Source organism: Heloderma suspectum, chromosome 4 (assembly GCF_057233095.1).
Source record: "Heloderma suspectum isolate Gila_16-S chromosome 4, 16-S_ref, whole genome shotgun sequence".
Lineage (NCBI taxonomy): Eukaryota > Metazoa > Chordata > Lepidosauria > Squamata > Helodermatidae > Heloderma > Heloderma suspectum.
In genome coordinates this window covers 160,125,466-160,148,244 of record NC_139461.1, presented here as the reverse complement: position 1 = coordinate 160,148,244, position 22,779 = coordinate 160,125,466, and the positions used below count along the sequence as shown (strand labels likewise).

The following is a 22,779-nucleotide window of genomic DNA, read 5'->3' as shown; positions in this document are numbered from 1 at the left end:
TCTTTCTGTCTCAAAGTAACATACTTTGCTTTAGTTTTGCTAAGAGGTGCAGGAGAAGGGAAGGACCGTGGTTCAATGAGTCACAGGTCCATCTTCTAATCCTAGGACACATTTTTACCATGGTGTCCCATCACTGTGCTTTGGGAGAGGGCAAGGATGGGGCCATGAGATGGCCATTCCTCCAGTGCCAGCGCACTTAACTATGAAACAGCCTTAAACTGGATTTCAAGCATCAAATTCCCTGGCCCCTGCTCCTATTCTTCTGAAACTTGGCAGGTTTCTCATCTTGGGGGCACCTCTAATGACCTGTGTATTTTCATACAAATTTAACCAAAAACTATTGGGGGGGAAGGGGAAGGGAAGGGAAACCAAATCACTCCCTCCCCTAAACTGGAAAACTCCCCTTCCACATGAACTGCTGCACCTATCCTTCTAAAACTTTGTTGGTTTCTTACTTAGGGACATCTCTAGGCTGTCTATAATTTTTAGAACAATGGTCCACAAAGAATGTAGGGAGATAAGTATGTCATCTTTTGGGGACCCTCAAAATGTCAAGGCTACCCTTGCACAAAAAAACCCTGGGGCTATCATTCTGCAGTTAGGAGACATGATCTTCTCTGATGGGGTAACAAATCCTGAAATGTCCATCCATTCTTCCAAGGAATAAAAAAGTTACTGGCACTTTATTCCAAGGAATAAAAAAGTTACTGGCACTTTCCTTTAAAAGAAAATCAAAATATAAAGGCACATAATACAAAAAACCCTGCACCTATTATGCTGACATTGGACATGTATAAACCCTTCCTAAGAGGCAACTATGCTGGCAACTATCATCCAGTTCTGACCAAGAGAAAAAAGTTACAGTGTTTTTTGTAAAAATTTCCCATGAGAGTCAACAGGAAGCATAAAGACTCAGTTTTCTGAACCTTGATTTGGGTTTGGTATTGAGCTGAAGTGGACTGACTTCAAATTGGCCTGAGCAGAAGAGAGATGTTTTCCAAACCACTGAATTAGGCTCTGAGTTGAAGAGGGAGGGGGATCAGTGCATACTTCTAATGTATGTTCAGTATGTATGAATCTATCTATACACATACACACACACAAACACGCACATATTTGTATTAGTGGTGTGCCGCCCTCCCCGCTTCGACTTGAACACATGCAAATTTGTGTTATGGGCCTATGCACCGGATCTTTTAAGAAACCATCAACGCTGTTACTGCAAGAATACAAAAAAACACGCTTACTCTTTTCAGGATCCTTCTAAAATCCCCCTAAACCTTTTCTCTCTCCCTCCCTTTTTCTCACACACATGTTGTTCCCAATGACTCTTCCAGACCCCAGGAGGCTTACCACTGCCTTTCTTAGCCCCACTGTTCTCCCTAGCCCTTGCTGATCTCTTTAGCACTGCCTGCTTATCAACCAGAAGTATTGAGGAAAGCATCAGCCTGCGGCTTCCCACCATCTTCATTTCCTAAGAATGTCTCTGGGCCCCATATGTGGCCCAGAAGCATTCCTGGGATATGAAGATGGCAGCAGCTGGAGGGCCTCACTTTGCTTTGAAGAGATCCCAGCTGCTGGGAAGTTTTTGTTTTTTTAAACTGGGAGGTGTGTGGCACCTCAGCAGGCACCAAATATGGTATCTAGGGAAACACTGGTGCCTGCAGGTGCCATGTTGCCTACTCCCACCCTAGCTGGAAGGGATTCTAGCTGCTCATGTTAGAAAAAGAGACTCCATAACTGGTTGGAGCCTCAGTCACGTAGAGCCCAAGTGGCGGGAAAAATGTAGGCGGAGCAGAAAAGAACTGCATTATGACTAATGGCTTGGTAAGCTAATGTGCTGACTGTTTATTGGTTACTGGCTTGGTAAGCTAGTGTGCTGACTGTTTATTGGTTACTGGCAAGAACAATGGAAGTGATAAAGTATAAAAGGCTTTTGCACATGTATCTCGGGGTCCAGACTGCTCTGCACCCGTTTTGCAAAACGACTAATGAAATAGTGTTGGATCCACTGCTGCCTGCCTGGCATCCTTTCTTTCGATCAGAAGCAAGAACTTTTTATCTAACAATTTGGTGCCATGACTCGGATCCTGCTTCGGGGTGCGTCCCCTTCGTGCTGAGCCGAGGGGCCATGGAGGAGGAGTGGCCACAGGCGGTTGTTTTACACTGCCTTCTCCTCACGTCGGCGGCGGCGAAGGTGCTTGGGGACCAACGCCAGAGGGAGAGGGAGACATGATCACTCCTTTTAGGCACCGGCAGTGGATCAATAAGCAGCTGGACGCAGCTGTGGGCGGGACAGAAGAGGCCTTTGGGGTAAGTGAAACAGCTTACATTAGAGGATACACGTGGGACGGTGGTACGTTTGTGATTGTGTGAGACGCCTACGGGCGAAGCGAGTGAGGAGCCCTGATCTGCAGTTCCCTACCCCGGCGATGGGCTGGGTCAGAGGAGGGCGAAGCGCGAGAATCGTTGAGTGAAATCCCACTGTCATGCGCGGGTCCCAATCCAGGCCCTCTGGAGAGTCCCATACGCCCTTGGAGTGTTATTTGCGCAACTGGTCACATTTCAAACAAGACTATGGAACTAAGATGACGAAGGATCGTCTTGTCCTTCTTTGTACCAGGGAATGACCGATATTGGAGCCCAAATGGCCACCTGGGGGGTCTTTTGACCCAACTTTAGTTTCTGATGTACATATAATAGTAACACAGAGGGGACGTTGGGACCAGTTCCCCTATATTGATTCATGGGCAACTTGCGTACCCCTCGGCAGCAAGCCCGCCCCGTGAGTAGTTAAATGTATGTCCTTGGCCCTCCCTGTGATAACTGGAAAAAAATTAATGAGGAAGGGACCACCCAGGGTGCTAGCTATGGCCCCCGAGGATCCATTGCTTCCTCCTCCCTACGGGACGGCTGTCGCGGGGGGATCACGCCCGCCCCAGCCTCCATTTCCTCCAAGGGAGCCTGCCTAAGGGATGCAACCATTAAAAATTCCAGAGGGAGACCCCCCTCGTGAGCGAAGGCCTGGTCCCGAGTCTATGACTGAGTTTGAGGACACTTTCCAAGATCGTTTGGACGCCCTCGAAAAACTTTTTAAAGAGATGAAGGGTGCTTGGGGGCCTTGAACCCAAGAAAAGGCGCCTGATAAAGAAGGGGAAACTAAAGTAGGGCCTAATTACAATTTGCGAAAGGACCCTCAGCCACCAGTGAAATTGACTTTCCCTATTAGAGAGGTCCCCGATCCTACCGCCCAACACCCTCAGGGGACAATGTTTGTTTACGTCCCCTTTACGACGTCTGATTTGTACAGTTGGAAACAGTTTAATCCTCCCTTTGAGGAGGACCCCGGTCCATTGTTATCCTTAATGGAGAATGTGAGGCTCACACACAATCCTACCTGGGACGACACACAAATGCTATTAAACACTTGTTTCCTTAGTCAGAAACCAACTATTCTTGCGGGGGCACGGGCTAGATTTAGAGAGGAGAACCCCCAGGCGACTGAACAGTGGGTGGCAGAGGTTTTGCCCAGTGGGAGGCCTGACTGGGGAGTGGCCACGGCGGCGCAAAGGCAATTACATGCCGAATACGTTCGGCTTGTTTTAGCAGGCATGAAACAGGCCGCTCGAAGGGCCCCCAATCTGCAAAAGGTCCTGACGTTAAAACAGGACAAAAGCGAGCCCCCCGCTGTCTTCCTCCAAAGGCTGAAAGAAGCCTTCGCCAAATATACTGACATCGATCTAAATGACCCAAATAACCAACGAGTTCTCACAACGCAGTTTGTAGGAAATAGCTGCCAAGATATCAGAAAGAAGTTACAAAAAGTCAAAGGAGGCCTAGCGGCTGATTTAGGAGTCCTGGTTGAAGTAGCCCAGAAGGTCTATGAAAGACGAGAAGAAGAAGAGAAAGAAAAAAGATAAGAAGCAGGCAAAATTACTTGCTGCAGTTCTCAAGCCAGAACAAGGAGGGACTAAGAAGGGTGGAAAGGGGAACAGAAAAGGGCCTCCCTTAGGAAAGCATCAGTGCACTTTTTGGGCACTGGAAACGAGACTATGAAGCCCTAAAACAGAAAGAGATAGAAAGTAGGGGGGAAGGGCAAAGAGTGTTGTATGAACAAGAAAGAGATTAGGACAGACCAGGGCCCGGCCCCCTCTTGGCCGTCCCCGAGGCAAGATGGGACCCCATGGTCAAAATTAAAGTTGGAGGCCGCTCCTACGATGCCCTTGTAGATACAGGGGCCGCCTTGTCCATCCTTCCCCTTAGCAAGCCACCAACGGGAAGTGGGGGATCTACCACCATAATGGGGGTCGAGGGAAGGGCAACCCGAGTGCCCCTCTCTCTCCCTTATTCACCAAAGTTGGGAAAACGCACCTAGAGCACGCGTTTGTCTGTACCCCCTCCTGTCCGGTGGCATTGTTAGGGAGGGACTTATTGACTAAGCTCCAAATTGAGATCACTTTCACTCCTGATGGAACAATGGAAGGACGACTCCCAAGCAACAGAGCAGTAACTCAAATGGCCCTTTTGAAAGCCATAGAGGAACCCACCTCAGAGGCAAAAGAAGACTGGTGCTTAATAGAAAACAGAGTCAATCCTCTAGTTTGGGCCGGGGTTGGAGGGGCCTCCCGTGCCAAATCGGCAGCACCGTACAAAATTCCTCTCAAAGAGGGGGCGAAACCAGTTCATGTGAAACAGTATCCCCTTTCACGCCAAGGGAAGTTGGGTCTACAACCAGTAATAACGAAACTCCGAGAGGAAGGTCGACTCATAGAGATAATGTCCCCCTACAACACACCCATTCTCGCTGTATCAAAAGGGGGGGCAAGGGGTTTCGTCTGGTGCAAGACCTCCGCCTCATTAACCAGCAGATCGAGGCCCCCCACCCTGTGGTCCCTAACCCACATACCCTCCTTGTAAGAATTCCAGAAAATCATGCATGGTTCACTGTCACAGACCTGAAAGACGCTTTCTTTAGCATCCCACTCCATCCTGATTCGAGGCCTTTGTTCGCCTTTGAGTGGGAGAGCCCAGAGGGTGAGTCAAAGTTTCAATTAACATGGACAGTGATCCCTCAGGGGCTCAATCTTTCGCCGGTTGTTTTTGGCCAGCAGCTTCAAAGGGACCTCGAGCCTTGGGTCCATCAGCACCTTGTGGTGCATTTCCTTCAGTATTGTGATGACCTCCTGATTTCAGCCAAGGCCAAGGATATGTGCCTAAGTGGAACAATTTCCCTCCTTAATCATCTAGCAGAGGGGGGCTATAAGGTGTCAAGGGAAAAGGTGCAGCTGGTCCGACCAACTGTAAAATTCCTAGGCTACCACTTAGCTAAGGAGACCCAAAGCTTGGGATCAGAAAGAATCGAAGTCATTCGTCACACCCCTGTCCCTACATCCCCCCGTGAACTAAGGGCCTACCTGGGATTGACTGGATTCTGTCGGCTATGGAGAGCCGACTATGGAGAAATAGCACGGCCACTATATGAGGCGCTGTAGAAAGATAAATTAGACAAATGGAAATGGACTAAAGAAATGAATAAGTCTTTCCTCAGCCTTAAAGCTGCCCTTGTGTCACCACCGGCCCTCGCTATGCCAAATCCCAGTCGACCATTTAGACTCTATGTGCATGAGAATAAGGGCGTAGCCTCGGGAGTACTCTGCCAACAGACGGGCCCTTCCTGGAGGCCAGTGGGCTATTACTCCAAAGTCCTTGATGTTGTGGCATGAGGATGGCCGAGCTGCTTGAGAGCGGTGGCGGCAACAGCCTTAATCTGCACTGAAGCTGAAAAAATGACAATGGGAGGGACCATCGAGGTTTGGGTGCCACATGGGGTGCCACAAATCTTAGGGTCAGGGGGAGGAAGCAAATTCCTCAACCCAGCTCGGCATTCCCAATATGAAATAGGCCCGCTAACGAACGAAAACCTCACTTTCAAGGCCTGCTCTAGCTTCAACATCGCCACCCTGCTACCGGCAATACAGGCCACACGTGGGCCGGGGCTCCTGGATCATGATTGTCTTGAAGTACTAGACTTGGACACCAAGGGTCGGCCAGATCTTGAAGATGAACCGTTAGAGGGGGCTGAAGAGCCTTGACAAGAGCTCTGCAAGCAGGCAAAGGAAAGCGAGTAAACATTTACACTGGCAGTAAAAATGCCTTTGCCGTTGTGATCCAGAGATTGCCGCTAGATGCCCCCATCCATCTCTTCCAACCAGGAGTGAAGTATTCCTGAAAAAGTGGAATAAAGAAGCTTTGAAGGAAGGGTGGGAAGGGCCCTACCTGGGAAGGGCCTACCAGCCATTCATGTGTAAAACTTGTAGGTTCTAGCAAATGGACACATTGCAGCCGGTTGAAGCCATTTAGACGACCCCTGCCTCCTCCTGTCACCCGGAGAGAACAGGAGGCCACAGGCAACAGTCCCCTGCTCCCTGGCACACCTCCGGAAGCTGCCAGGGACACAGGCGAAGAAGTCATCCAGGAGCCACAATCGCCTCATGTTTATAAGTCCCAACACCTAGGAAAGGCCAAAATCCGACTCAACCGAGCTTAATCAAGTAGACACTCCCCGCTAAAATGGGGAGGCTCTGGGTCCTGATATTGCTTACTCATGGGGTAATGGGGTTAAAGCAATCTTGTTGTCAAGAAGGGGGAAACACGGTCTTCAGGACTTCTCTAGGGGCAGAATAGAGAGCCAGTGTAGTGTAGTGGTGAGAGTGACGGACTGGGAGCCGGGAGATCCGGGTTCTAGTCCCCACTTGGCCATGGAAGCTCACTGGGTGACTTTGGGCCAGTCACAGACTCTCAGCCCAACCTACCTCACAGGATTGATGTTGTGAGGATACAACGGTGAGGAGGAGGATAATGTAAGCTGCCTTGAGTTCCTTGCGAGAGGGAGAAAGGCGGGGTATAAATGCAATAAATAAATAAATAAATAAATAAGTCCATGAAGTCTATTACTTACTTAGGAAAAAAGGTTTTCGAAATACAGTTAACCTATTAACCTACACCTATTATACTGGTACTTGGAGAAGCCAACTACCGCTGAGGGCCAAAGTTTGTCTCACAAAGGGAGGGCAGTGGGGATTAGATCGCTGGAGCCTGCCACGGGTCCATCAGACTATTAAGCAAATAGTGAAGCAAGCCAGGTTAACCCCTGCAACCCCACGCACGCCCTTAATAAAGATCCCAGAAATAGGGAAGCACCCCTGGAAGGCCAGATTAGGGATCCCAATAATGGAGGAAACTGATAATGTATGGCTAGAATGGGTAAAATATACCGCCAAGTCATTAAATAAGTCTGACTGTTTTATTTGTGCTGCAGGAAGATCGGTAGCAAAGGTACTGCCTTTTCCTCTAGGATGGGACACTCCTTCTCTCCTTACTTGTGTGATCCGTTTGTTCCAGCACCCCAACGCATGGGGAGAGGAGGAGTGCCAGACCCTCAATAGATTGTACCCTCCCCTCAAAATAGAGAATCGCGTTATACCCCCCATGGCTTTTGTGCAGCAAAAGAATCATACTGGGTGTATACATCGAAGTTCTACAGACGTGAGTGAGTCTGTAGGAAACCTAAGAGACAGATGGGGATGTGTAAATTCCACAAGGTTTAAGAATAATTCTCTCTCAATCTCATGGGCTGACCTCTGGTGGTATTGTGGGGGTCTAGAGTTATATGAAGTGTTGCCCTCCAATTGGTCAGGAGTCTGTGGGCTAGTTCAGCTGGCAGTCCACTTTTCTATTGCATACCACCCAACAAGAAGAACTGGCCGATTTCGACAAAAACGGTCGGAAACCCCTTTTGACAGTCAAATATATATTGACTCTATAGGGGTACCCAGGGGAGTACCGGATGAATTCAAAGGGAGAAACCAAATCGCTGCCAGATTTGAGTCGACCCTATTCTGGTGGGCGACTATTAATAAAAATGTAGATTGGATCAATTACATTTATTATAATCAGCAAAGATTTATAAATTATACTCGTGATGCTGTAAAAGGACTAGCTGAGCAGCTAGATGCCACTGGTCAAATGGCATGGGAAAATCGGCGTGTTCTTGACATGATGTTAGCAGAGAAGGGAGGAGTATGTGTTATGCTAGGTGGATGGTGTTGCACCTTCATCCCCAATAACACTGCCCCAGATGGCACGGTGACGAAGGCTTTGCAAGGTCTCACCACACTATCCGAAGAGTTGGTCAAAAATTCAGGGATTAATAACCCCCTGGCTGCGTGGCTAGAAAACTGGTTTGGAAAGTGGAAACACCTGGCTCTAATCTCGCTTGTAGTAGTGGTGGGGGTTTTAGTATTATTTGGTTGTTGCATTATCCCCTGCGTCAGAGGCTTATCCCAGCGATTAATTGAAACCGCTCTGTCGAAACAGATGCTCTTGCTTTATTGTGCTGATAAAGAGACTCTGCTTTCAAACGCTTTAAGACGTGAGTAAAGACTTAAAGGAGGGAATTGTTAGAAAAAGAGACTCCATAACCAGTTGGAGCCTCAGTCACGTGGAGCCCAAGTGGCAGGAAAAATGTAGGCGGAGCAGAAAAGAACCGCATTATGACTAATGGCTTGGTAAGCTAATGTGCTGCCCTTATTTTCGCCGTAGTCTACGTAAAGATTTACGACCAAATAAGGAACACGAATGGCGGCTCCCTATGGGGGCCGCCATTTGCGTACGCGCTTTTTTTTTTTTTTTTTTTAAAGTCACCCGTGATAGGCTACGTGACGATTTACGTAGCCTATCACTCCTGGTCACTGCCAAGACCTGGGCATCCAGGATCAGGGCCAAGCCCGAGTCCAAGAGTACACCCAAACTGTGAGCCTGAGTCTTCAGAGGGAGTGTGACCCCATCCAACACAGGTTGGATCCCTACTCCCTCATCTGCCTTTCGACTGACCAAAAGAATTTCTGTCTTGTCTGGATTAAGCTTCAATTTGTTTACCTTCATCCAGTCCATTACTGACAACAGGCACTGATTTAGAACCAGAACAGCTTCCTTGGATTTAGACAGAAAGGAGAGACAGAGTTGGGTGTTATCAGCATACTGGTGACACCGAACCCTCAAACTCCAGACAATCTCTCCCAGTGTTTTCATGTATATGTTAAACAGCAAGGGGGAGAAGATGGAACCCTGAGCAATAGCCATGGTGTCAAACAGGAATCCCCCAGCACCACCTTCTGAGACCGCCCCTCCAAGAAGAACCGGAACCACTTATAACACTGCCTCCCAGTCCCATCTCAGTCAGAGGCCTCAGAAGGATACCGTGGCCAATGGTATCAAAAGCTGCCAAAAGGTCCAGCAGAACTAACAGGGACACATTCCCCCTGTCCAATTCCTGGTGTAGATCATCCACCAAGATGACCAAAAGCAGTCTCTGTCCCATAACCAGGCCTGAAGCCAGACTGAAATAGAACTAGATAATCTGCATCATTCTGAAAACCCCTGGAGTTGAGAAGCCACCACATGCTCTAACACCTCCAATGGAATATTGGAGATCAGCCAGAAATTATCCAATATAGTGGGGTTCAGGGAGGGTTGTTGTTGGTGATGTTTAAACAAATCTCTCATTTAGGCAAGATGGAGTCACACCTCTCCATAAAGAGGCATTCACCACTGCCCTTACCCATTCAGTCAGACCACCCTGGCTGCTTTTCTAAGCCAGGAATGGCAAGGGTCCAAGAGCATACTGGTGACAGGCCTCTCTCTCCAAGGATCCTGTCATACTCAGGCTGTACAAACTGAAGAATCTCCATTATAATTGGCCAAGCAGGAGCCAATGTTACATCCACTGGACCTGTATCAACTATGGCATCCAGATCAGAATGGATAGGATGAATTGTATCTGCAAAGCGTCATGCAAATTGTTCACAGCAGGCTGTGGAGTGGTCTACCTCCTCTTCTTGCAGGCCAGAGGATTATTTATTTATTTCTATACCACCCAGTAGCGAAGCTCAGTGGATAACAGGCCTCTGACCATCTGAAAAAACTCTGCTGGGCAACTCTGCCCTCATTGCCACAGAATAGGCTTTCAAATGAACTCTAGCCCATGTTCGATTGGACTCATGCCAAGTTTTCCACCAGCATTGCTCTAGTTGACATCCCACTTGTGTCATTGCCTGCAGCACCCTGGAACACCAGGGGGTTCATTTGGCGCCACAGCATGGGAGAACATGCTGAGGGGCAATCATGTCAGCCTTGGGGCCATTTCTCCATTCCAGAGATCAACTAGGGCTTCAACAGGCTTTTGACCTTTTGGTTTTAGTAAATACAGAATGTTTTACTAACACTATATCATCCAAACATACAAAACCAAAAGACAGTTCTCTTCGTTCACACCCTCAATTTCTTCCAGGGCTCCACTGTCACCTTTCTAGCACGACAGTTTTACAGCAACAGTTTTCCCCTACAGAGGAGCTATAGAAAAGTGGGTACTTAGAGCTACAGGGAGAAGAGGCTGCTGGAGAGGTGGATTTTCCAGAAAATTTTGAATTGGAGAGTTTTCCAGAAAAATTCCTATGCAGATAATTGCATAGAGTAAATTGCAGCAGAAAATTTTTGTTTACATTGGAAAATGTTCTGATGCCCTAGAGATTGATTGAATTTAGCATGTTTATTTTACTTATATTTAGTAACCAAAACCTTTTAAAGTGGCACATTATATTATTATTTACATTTCTATACCGCCCAATAGCCAGAGCTCTCTGGGTAATTTACAAAGATTAAAAACATTAAAAATACAGTATACAGAGATTAAAAACCATTTACATAAAAACACATGAACAGGCAATATACACAAAAGAAACATATACCTAAAACAACTTCAAACAAACAATCTCAAAAGCAAACAACCATAACCATAAGACATTCCAGGATCGATTAAAACTTATCATATGCTGCCAAATGCCTGGGAGAAGAGAAAGGTCTTAACCTGGTGCCAAAAAGATAACAGTGTTGGCGCCAGGTGGGCCTCATCGGGGAGATCATTCCACTATTTGGGGGCCACCACCGAAAAGGCCCTCTCCCTTGTCACCGTCCTCCGAGCTTTCCTCGGTGAAGGGAGCCGGAGGAGGGCCTTAGATGTTGAGCGTAATATATGGCTAGGTTTGTGTTGGGAGAGGCACTCTTCAGGTATTGTGGCCCCAAGCCACGTAAGGTTTTATTGGTTAAACCCAGCACCTTGAATCGGGCTCCAAAACATACAGGCAGCCAGTACCGGCGGGCCAGAGTCGGTCTTATATGTTCAGACCTTCTGGTCCCTGTTATCAATCTGGCCGCTGCATTTTGCGCGAGCTGCAGTTTCTGAACCGTCTTCAAAGGCAGCCCCACATAGAGTGAATTGCATTAATCTAACGTGGAGATTACTGGAGCATAGACAACTGAAGCCAGGTTATCCCTGTCCTGATAGTGGCATAGCTGGGCCACCAAATGAAGTTGGTAGAAGGCACTCCGTGCCACTGAGGCCACCTGAGCCTCAAGTGACAAAGATGGCTCAAGGAGAACCCCCAAGCTATGAACCTGCTCCTTCAGGGGGACTGCAACTCCATCCAGAACAGGTTGGGCACCCTCCACCCGGTCAGAAGAACCATCCACCAACAGCATCTCAGTCTTGTCTGGATTGAGTTTCAGTTTATTAGCCCTCATCCAGTCCATTGTCACAGCCAGGCACATGGTGGTGTTTTTGTGTGTGTTCCTATACAGCACGAATATTTGACCTGAACTCTTTGAGGGGGAAAATTAAAACACACTTAATGTGATCTTCAAAAAGGAGGAACCCTGAAATCAAACCCTGGAAAAATTCTGAAGCAGATTATAAAGCAACCCATCTGTAAACACCTTGAAAACAATGCAGTGATTACTCGAAGCCAACATGGATTTGTCAAGAACAAATCCTGCCAGACGAATCTGATCTCATTTTTTGATCAAGTAACCTCCCTTGTGGACTGTGGGAATGCTGTGGACATAAGATAGCTCAACTTCAGCAAAGCTTTCGACAAAGTGCCCCATGATATCCTGATAAACAAACTAGCCAAAAGTGGGCTAGATGAAAGAACCATCAGATGGATCCACAGTTGGCTACAGAATCGGACTGAAAGAGTGCTTATCAATGGGATCTTCTCAAACTGGGGAGAGGTAACAGACGGGATAGCGCAGGGCTCAGTCCTGGGCCCAGTGCTCTTCAACATTTTTATTAATGACTCAGATAAGGAGGTGCAGGCAATGCTGATCAGATTTGCAGATGACACAAAATTGGGCGGGATAGCTAATACCCAGGAAGACAGAAACAGAATTCAAAGTGATCTTGATAGGCTGGAGGGCTGGGCAGAAACAACAAAATGACATTTAACAGGGATAAATGCCAAGTTCTGCACCTAGGAAAAAGAAACCAAATACACAGTTACAAGATGGGCGATACTTCGCTCAACAACACTATAAGCGAAAAGGATCTTGGAATTGTTGTCGATCACAAGCTGAATATGAGCCAACAATGTGATATGGCTGCAAAAAAGGCAAATACTCTTTTCGGCTGCATTAATAGAAGTATAGCTTCCAAATCATGTGACGTACTAGTTCCCCTCTACTCAACACTGGTTAGGCCTCATCTGGAATACCGTGTTCACTTCTGGTCACCACACTAAGAAGGATGCAGACAAACTGGGGAGGGTTCAGAGGAGGGCAATGAAGATGATCAGGGGACTGGAAACAAAGCCCTATGAGGAGAGACTGAAAGAACTGGGCATGTTTAGCCTGGAGAAGAGAAGACTGAGGGGAGATATGATAGCGCTCTTCAAGTACTTGAAAGGTTGTCACAGAGAAGAAGGCTAGGATCTCTTCTCGATCATCCCAGAATGCAGGACATGAAATAATGGGCTCAAGTTATAGGAAGCCAGATTCCGGCTGAACACCAGGAAAAGCTTCCTGACTGACTGTTAGAGCAATACGACAATGGAACCAATTCCCTAGGGAGGTAGTGGGCTCTCCCACACTGGAGGCATTCAAAATGAAGCTGGACAGCCACTTGCCAGGGATGCTCTGACTTGGATTCCTGCACTGAGCAGGGGGTTGGACTCGATGGTCTTGTAGGCCCCTTCCAAACCTGCTATTCTATGATGTACATGTTATATTATGTAGACATTTTTATTGGAATAATTGTAAAAATGTAAAGACAATAGCATGTACTTCCCTTATATTGCTTAAATTTAAGGGAGAAAAAAACAAAGGTACTGAAAACTGTTGACACACTAATGAACTACAACCCCCATGTTTTACAACAGAAATGGTGCTGCCAGCATGTTCACTTTGCAAATAGTCGGGGGTTCAGCATGCGTCTCCCATTTTCGAGGAAGCCCTCTGCTACCTGCTATTTTATTTATTATTACATTTATAAGGTAAAAGGCAAAGGTGTCCCCAACCAGTCGTGTCCGACTCTAGGGTGCGGTGCTCATCCCCGTTTCTAAGCCGAAGAGCCAGCGCTGTCCGAAGACGCTTCCGTGGTCATGTGGCCGGCATGACTGAACACCGAGGTGCACGGAACGCTGTTATCTTTCCCGCCGAGGCGGTACCTATTTATCTACTTGCAATTTCTTGCTTTCGAACTGCTAGGTTGGCAGGAGCTGGGACTGAAGACGGGAGCCCACTCCGTCACGCAGCACTCGGGTCTCGAACCGCTGACCTGCCGACCGGCAGTTCAGCGTCTTAACCACTAAGCCACCTGCGGTCCCGATTACATTTTATTATATTATATATTACTATTATATATTACATTTATAGCCCACCCTTTTCCCTCCAAGAAACCCAAGGCAGTTTACATGGTCCTCTTCTCCACTGTATCCTCACAACAACCCTGTGAGGTAGGTTAGGCTGATAATCCGTGACTGGTCCAAAGTCACCCAGTGAGCTTCATGGTTGAGTGGGGACTAGAACCTGGATCTCCCAAGTCCCAGTTCAATACTGTAACCACTGCACCACACTGGCTATCCCATTCCTTGCTCCCAATGTGAGTTCTTTGCTTCTTGAGGAAGAGGCAGAGGATGAGGGAGCAAATTATCACAATTCTGCTTGGAAAAATCTGAGCAGATATTGAACTTTTGCACAACTCCTAGTTGAGTCACCCTAAAAGGGCGTGGGAAGAGAAAGGCAAAAATTGCACAGCCCTTGCTTCACTCTACAGCAGAAACTGAGGTAGCAAAGTAAGAGATTTGAAGTGGCTAATTCACCAGAAAGTAACACTCTTTACTAAACGAAATCAGCTCATGATGGACCGACTATTTTTTGACACAATATTGATGGGAAGTATAAACTGTCCAATTAGCTCAGCAGATACTCTCCTAGCATAATGTGTTTTCCAACTAAGGACAAATCTTCCTATTCAATTAATTGGCTAATTCATAATATTTGGAAAGTAGTACTTCAGACATTACCACTATTTATTATGTACTGTAATGTTTATAAACAGACAATACGTCTAAAACATTTCGAATCCAGTACTATGTATGTTTGCTCAAAAATAATTCCTAGTATGTTAATTGAGATTTACTCCAAAGAAAGTGTGCATAGCATTATAGTTTGTGTTTTAACTGCCTGAATTAATAAATTTAAAATGTTTTGATCAATTATAAAAGCATTGCAATTACACAGGGTAGAAGATTTTTTTAAACAAACAAACAAACAAACTACTGCTTACTCTACTCTCAAATATAGCATACACTTGTCCCCTACAGAAGATAGTACATGACATCAAATTTCAGGAACAAATCAGCTTCTGATACATCTTTGTTTTCCATAGGAAAAGGTCGCAGCAGCTCAACTTGATTATAACCACTTGCTGCCCCACCCCCCACCCTCTTCCATGACCTCAAAACAAAGTACATTCCTTTCTCAAAGGATCTCCAGGCACCAGCCTGTTTACACTGAACCCAACATCAGCTTGTAGTCTGCCCCATTACCTCCCAAGTGCAATCCCAGCTTCCTGCAAACAGTGTGTCGCCTATTTAAGCCACAACATACAATCTCTCCCATCTTGTTTACTTGCCTCCTCTGCCCAGCCTCCTTCCCATTCGCCATTCCTCCTCCTGCTCTAAGTGATTCCACTATCACATATGTGGCACAACACCAACTTGCCCAATTTCACCCACGTGTGAAGGTGATATCTCTAATCTTTGCCATAACAAGCCTCAATTTTGTGTCAAGACAGTAAGAAATTTTGTGTCAAGACCATAGACCACAAGGAAGGGCGGGAGAGCTGCCTCAGGCAGCAGATTTGTAGCATGGCAGAATAGAGGCAGGTATGACTTATGGGGCACAGTCCACCAGGAGTGCATTTGAATAGGACTTGCGCAGGATGAATTGTGCACCCCTGTTAATGAGCACAAAAATGTCCAGGCTGCTAATGAAACCTGTCCAGTATTTCCCTCCCTCCTAACAGACATAACTGCCATGAAAAATCATGGAACTTTATACAGAGTTTACACTCATGACTATCCTTGGAGATAGTCCCAAGATGCTTTAATTGGAAGATGGCTAGTGGGTACAATGATCCATGGAGGGTTCAGAGGAGGGCAACGCAGTTGATCAGGAGCCTGGAAACAAAGGCCTATGAGGAGAGACTGAGAGAACTGGGCACGTTTAGCCTTGAGAACAAGGGACTGAGGGGAGATATGATAGCGCTCTTCAAGTACTTGAAAGGCTGTCACAGAGAGGAAGGCCAGCATCTCTTCTCAATCATCCCAGAGTGCAGGACACAGAATAATGGGCTCAAGTTACAGGAAGCCAGATTTCAGCTGAACATCCGGAAAAACATCCTGACTGTTAGAGTTGTCAGAATTGGTTCCATTGTCAATACGACAATGGAACCAATTACCTAGGGAAGTCGTGGGCTCTCCCACACTGGAGGCATTCAAGATGAGGATGGACAGCCATCTGACAGGGATGCTTTGACTGAGATTCCTGCATTGAGCAAGGGGTTGGACTCGATGGTCTTATAGGCCCCTTCCAACCCTACTATTCTATTATTCTACCCCAGCTCTCTCCTAGATCAACCCTCTTTCCCATGCAGGTCTTTTAAAGCTGAGCATCAGCCACACACAAGCCCATAGCACAACCAAGGAGCTACAAGAGGGCCGATGGCAAGGCAGGCACCCCCCCATTGCCTACACCTCAAGCCCCCCCACCTTCTATCTGGGCATAAGACACCCTTCTCCTAAGCCTCCCACTTTGTCCTGGAGAGGCAAGGTCCAGGAGATGCCATCCTTTTTCTCATCCACTAAACCCATTTGTTGTTGTTGTTCAGTCGTGTCCGACTCTTCGTGACCCCATGGACCATAGCACGCCAGGCCTTCCTGTCCTGCGCTCTCTCCTGGAGTGTGCTCAAGTCCATATTCATTGCATCAGTGATGCTATCTAGCCATCTCATCCTCTGCCGTCCCCTTCTCCTTTTGCCTTCAGTCTTTCCCAGCATCAGGGTCTTTTCCAGAGTTTTCTCTTCGCATTAGGTGGCCAAAATATTTGTGCTTCAGCTTCAGTATCTGTCCTTCCAATGAGCACTCGGGGTTCATTTCCTTTAGTATGGAATGGTTTGACCTCCTTGCAGTCCAGGGGACTCGTAAGAGTCTTCTCCAGCACCACAGTTCGAAAGCATCAATTCTTCGGCGCTCAGCCTTCCTTATAGTCCAGCTCTCACAGCCATACATTACTACTGGGAAAACCATAGCTTTGATTAGACGGACCTTTGTCGGCAAGGTGATGTCTCTGCTTCTTACTATGCTGTCTAGGTTTGCCATAGCTTTCCTCCCAAGGAGCAAGCGTCTTTTAATTTCATGGCTACAGTCACCGTCTGTGGTGATCTTGGAGCCCAAGAAAATAAAATCAGTCACTGCTTCCATTTCTTCCCCTTCTATATGCCAGGAAGTGATGGGGCCAGATGCCATGATCTTCGTTTTTTTAATGTTGAGTTTCAAACCAGCTTTTGCACTCTCCTCTTTCACCCTCAACAAGAAGCTCTTGAGATCCTCTTCACTTTCTGCCATTAGGGTGGTATCATCTGCGTATCTGAGGTTGTTAATTCTCCCGGCAATCTTAATTCCGACCTGTGATTCATCCAACCTGGTGTTTCTCATGATGTACTCTGCATATAAGTTAAATAAGCAGGGCGACAATATGCAGCCTTGTCATACTCCTTTCCCAATTTTGAACCAATCGGTTGTTCCATGTCCGGTTCTTACTGTTGCTTCTTGACCCTCATACAGGTTTCTCCAGAGACAGGTAAGGTGGTCTGGTTCCCCCATCTCTTTCAGCATTTGCCACAGTTTGTTGTGATCCACACAATCAAAGGCTTTAGCATAGTCAATGAAGCAGAAATAGACTTTTTCTGCAATTCTCTTGCTTTCTCCATGATCCAGTGAATGTTGGCGATTTGATCTCTAGTTCCTCTGCCTCTTCGAAACCCAGCTTGTACTTCCGGTAGTTCTCGGTTCGCATACTGCTGAAGCCTAGCTTGTAGGATTTTGAGCATCACCTTGCTGGCATGTGAAATGAGCGCAATTGTACGGTAGTTTGAACACTCTTTGGCGTTGCCTTTCTTTGGAATTGGAATGTAAACTGACCTTTTCCAGTCTTGTGGCCACTGTTGAGTGTTCCAACTTTGTTGGCATATTGAGTGCAGCACTTTAACAGCATCATCTTTTAGGATTTTAAATAGCTCAGCTGGAATACTGTCATCTCCGCTAGCTTTGTTGTTACTAATGCTTCCTAAGGCCCACTTGACTTCACTCTCGAAGATGTCCGGCTCAAGTTCAGTGATCGCACTCTCATGGCTATCAGGGACATTAAGATCTTTCCTGTATAGTTCTTCTGTGTATTCTTTCCACCTCTTCTTAATCTCATGTGCTTCTGTTAGGTCCCTGCCTTCTTTGTCCTTTATCATGCCTGTCTTTGCACAAAACGTTCCCTTGAGATCTCCGATTTTCTTGAAGAGATCTCTAGTCTTTCCCATTCTTAGTATTTATTTATTAAATATTTCTACTCCACTTTTCTGTTCCAAATGGGAGCCAAGGGGGGCTTTTTTTCTATTGCTAATTGCAGTGCAGGGGGGATTTTCATTGATATCATGGCTGGGGAGAGAAGGCTTAAATCTCCTTCTCACCACACATTGCAGTCCCAACAGCCCCACGAACTACTAGGGTGGGTTTTTAAAAAAAATACCCTAACAGGGCAGCAAGCCACACAATTAAAGTAATGTGTAGCTAGGCCCTAATAGGGCCTTTGACCAAACCAGGAGCATAATCTGAAATCTCTGGAGATGCATTCCACACTCCTTTGAACTGCAGAATTATACCTGATTTGAGACGAGAGACAGATTTTTACCTTGCTCTACTTAGGTATAGCTCTCTATACCTTCTTACTACTTAGGTATGCTTAGGGTATAGAGCTATACCGTCTTACATGCATTAGGAATCTAAGCAAGATCACTTATTTTAAAATATGCAATCTTATTTATTTGCAGGTAAGTGGAACTTACAGTCCAATACTGATCACAGGTTTACTCAGAAATGTCCAAAACTTTCCAGAAGCAAGGGGTTGTAGGCACTAGGGAAATCAGGTGTATTGTTTTTTTACAAAGATATTATGGCAACTGATTAGCAAACATCATTATTCAGGAAATAAAAGAATTCAGGAAAAAATCAGTTAGAAATCAGAATGCAAAATAGAACAGAGCAAAAGAAGTCAACTGTCAAAAGCCTTTGATACAAAGGAGTCTTGACCTGTCAATGAAAATACAGCAAAAATGGAGCCATGCATCCCTTCTGTGGGAGGTTGTGGCTGCAATGGAGCTGGCCCTCCTTCCCATGGAGGATAACTCAGCCTCAAGCAGGATGGAATGTGAGGCAAGGCCCCAGTTGCTGATCTTTCTTGCTTGGTACATTTGATTTCCATCCACCTTTAAATGTGAGTGGTTGTTCTAGTCTGGAATCTAGATTATGTTAAACTACAGAGGTAATCCTGGGCAGTGAAACAGTAATGAGCAGCAAGTGGTGGAGGGAGGGAACACCATGTGGAAGGGAGTTGAGAGAAGATGAAGTGGAAGGAATCTCTCAACTGAAGGTATGTCCAACACAGGATAACATTTAGCAATGTTATAAGTACTTTGTAATTAATATTTGACTTGTCAAAAAGATGCCAATTCGATGGCAAGAATCCTGATAAATGCAGAGTTCCACTTACAAACATTTAACAAGAAAAAGCAAGAAAGCAGAAAGATTTCTGTAATTTCTGATCTGTATCTCACCAGAGTCATCCAGTAAATGCATCTGGATGATTCTGTACTTGTATATAGCCAGCACAGTAATAAAAGGAATACTACTACCCTACCAGTTGGGAGCTTAGCAACTACTGAAATGTGAAAATGGGACAGCTATACTTTCATTAAGTTCCGTCATATTAATATTTCAAAGATGAAAAATAAAATCACTGTCTTTAATCATTTAATTACCTGTGAACTTTAACTGACTAGACATGGACACATCATGAGGCAAAATGAGGAGGCTGACACTGATAGCAGATTCTGGGCACTCATTGCTCATTTCAGTGAGGTTTGCCCAAGAGAGCTTCCAAGTGGATTGTAAACATGTTAATTACTAAAACAAAGACACCATTTTGCACCACCATTTACTGATCTAGCCCCATGTCTGACTAATGAATGGTTAATAGGGTTGGCTATGGTGTGAGTTGGCATCGTGAAATGTTCTATGCCATGCATGGCTTCTGTACTGCATTTGCTCTTCAGATGTGCACCGGTGCTCACTCTATACATGTGCATACAGCATGGAAATATATCTGTCTGTCTGTCTGTCTCCCCATACACCACTCTAGGCATAACCCTGTACTATATGTACACACATATCCATTATGTGTCCAAACCTCTGCAGCATTCCTGCAGATGCTCAGCATACACTAATTCAACATTCATGCTGAGCATCCATTTCCTCACTACAGTACATTTCTTATTCCAACTATGTTATCTTAGAGAAGTGATGCTTCATCCAGGGGAAAATAAGGTCCCCAATCATCCAAAAATCTGACCACTTAATCTGCATAGGCCCTTTCTGTATGCCAGAGCCACTCTCAGAACTACAGCCTTGCTGAGCTGTTTTAGTAGTCCTTTTTCCTGTAGGTCCTGTTGATTTGTTACAAAACTGACCTTCCTCCAAAAGCCTGGCCTCAGTGTCTTTTAAGGCCTGTGCTAGTTGATTCCCTTTAAAACCTTAAAGGGAATCAACCTTAATGGAAACAGCTGTCATCCATGCATGGTTTTGTCATTTTAAATCATTTTCCCCTCCTCTTGTAACTGGCTTAGCAAGACCATTCTCCACTCATGTAAACACATTAGCATACACAAAAATATTCAGCAATGCTTGTTTGTTTGTTTCATTTCTATACCACCCAATAGCCGAAGCTCTCTTAGGATGCTTAGGATGTCCTGGCTCCAATTCTTGATTACAGCTACAAGTTATTCTGCCTATAGGGATGGGGGGAAGACTTTTGGATTGCACATATGATAGCAGAACTACTCTGAGATATCATACACAGCAATGCAGATTTCTTAGCAAGACACATTCTGGAATGCCTTGGGACCATCCACAGCTAGCAATGGCATTCGTGTCCCAAATCCTTTGCCAAAGTATCAAACATGTATCTTATTAGAGGTGCTAGAAAACATTGTGCACGCTCCCCAGGAAACATCCCATATTAAATAGCTCTCTGACGAGCAACACACACACACACACACAGAAACATCAGGAAACACAAATAGGAATTGGGAAAAATAATCTGGTTGTGCTACCTAGTTCATATTATATAGCGATGAAAGATAGATAAAAGACAGGAAAAAGATGTTAAGATAAGTTTGAGGTGGTTGTTTTGGTATTTTAAATGGGTGGATAACACATAAGAAACACACAGCACTAGCTCTGGGAAAATGAGATGGCTAGGACCTTACAGCAACCACAAACGGTCAGAGTAAAATCAAACATCATTTATACTAAGCATCTCCATTCAAACCATATTACCAGCAGTAAAAGGGACTTAACGTAGGTTCTCTCCTGCTGCTATCCAACTCAGCCTAGTAGTTATATTATCTCAACCCCTTAAACAGGAAGGTTTAAGAGATAACTGCAATAAGTAATCCACCAGCAAATAATAACACAGCATAGCTCTTTTGCCCAGTGATTAAAGCAATCTGCTTCCTCTCAATGTGCACCTTACACATCCTTCATTCATATGTACATTCTCATGCATGTATCATGTGTCCCTCCTCCACAGACACGTACCATACATACAGCTCCATTAGGTGCACCCTTCTTCTCCACAGCTTGCCCATCCCCTCTTCATCACATATCATATGTTCATTCTGCACCCATGCATCTTGCATGGGCCCACTTCACCTACAACACGCAACAAACAAAGTGTTCTCACCAAAAATGTATGCTTGTATTTATACATAGATCACCAACCATGCACACAGACTTCCTTTACATGCTGAACATACCATGTTTACATCAGACCTACAAGGCACATGTCTTCTATTACATCTACATGACCCTCATCCATATGATCCACTTTCTTTCTATCCTCCTCCATGCATACTCAAATTTACCCCATTTAATTCTGATAACGCATCTTCCAAATGTCCTTCCTCCACAATATATTTCAACTTCCCCTTTCTTTTCTCTCCAGAGCCCTCACTCGGGAGTACATCTCCGGAGGAGGTACAGACACACCATGCTTCACAAGAACACTGTTTCCTATACAGGCTCGCAGTGTGCCAATCTCAGAAGAAAATCGGCCTAACTCGGGGACCTGGCAAGGGTAAGACTGCAACGCACTTCCCACCTTGGCTACACTGTCAGCCACCCCTAGAAGGAGCCGGCGCCCTCGTAATTCATAAATGCAGCTGCTCACGCAAAAAACACAAACAAGCGACTGGGCTGCCTGGGCTCGCCTGCATCCCCCCGCCCCCGAACTGCACGCTTAAAACTCGCGCATTCCGAAAACGGCATTTGCACAGTTACGCGATGTTCCCCGAGCCCACGCCTAGCTGGACTGGAGTGCGGTGGGCGGCTTCGCGCAAGATCTGCCGGCGCTGGTGCCATCTCTCTTCGCCAGTTCCAGTGAGGCGGGGACGCATCATCGATGCGGAGCTCTTTCTCGCCCCAGCACCCAGCAAGTGGCACCAGATGTTCGGTCGTGCTTCCTACACGGCACCATCCTAGCATGTGACGCCATGCCCGATGAGGGAGCTCTACGTGTGTAACGATCCGGCCAGTGGGGGTGGGGCTGGAAGCCAGGCGCGGATCTCAGCCTCCCCCTCCCGCGGCTTCTCTGTGCGCGGATCGAGCTTCCCGTCTATAAATGGAGGGGGGCCAGATGCGCGCGGAGCCCTCGCTCCCCCTCCCACGAGCGCGCGCTTCGGCTCTCAGGGGCTCCCTTCCAGCGCCATTCCGCCCACTGAGGGCTGCACTGACGAGCCCCCGGGTTTTCACCACGACATAATGGGGCAGCCAAAAGAGAAAGAAGATGAGCGGGGAGCCGGGCTCAAAGGTGCTCCGGGGAGGGCAGCAGCTAAGCAGCTGCCGCTCCCTAAGGGAGCGCCACAACGAGATGCCCCTGAAAAGCCCCAGCAGCATCCGATACTGGCCGCATCTTCGGCCTGAACCGCAAACTCGGCCCCCAGCAAGCGGGCTGGAAGCCACCCCGACCATCAGTCCATCCATCGCTGGATCCCGGGCGGCG

At 46.5% G+C, this 22,779-nt stretch overlaps 1 protein-coding gene across 1 annotated transcript in view; it reads right to left on the bottom strand.

Moving 5' to 3' along the window:
* The window catches only part of PCDH1 (protocadherin 1), a 211,991-nt gene extending 189,817 nt beyond the window's left edge, over positions 1-22,174 (bottom strand). Inside the window, exons 1-2 of the mRNA XM_084851558.1 lie at positions 22,059-22,174; positions 21,733-21,940 (exon numbers count right to left, since the gene is read on the bottom strand). Coding sequence (XP_084707684.1) covers positions 21,733-21,940; positions 22,059-22,174 — 324 coding nt within the window. The remainder of the gene's footprint in view (positions 1-21,732; positions 21,941-22,058) is intronic.
* Between the last annotated feature and the right edge of the window lie 605 nt (positions 22,175-22,779).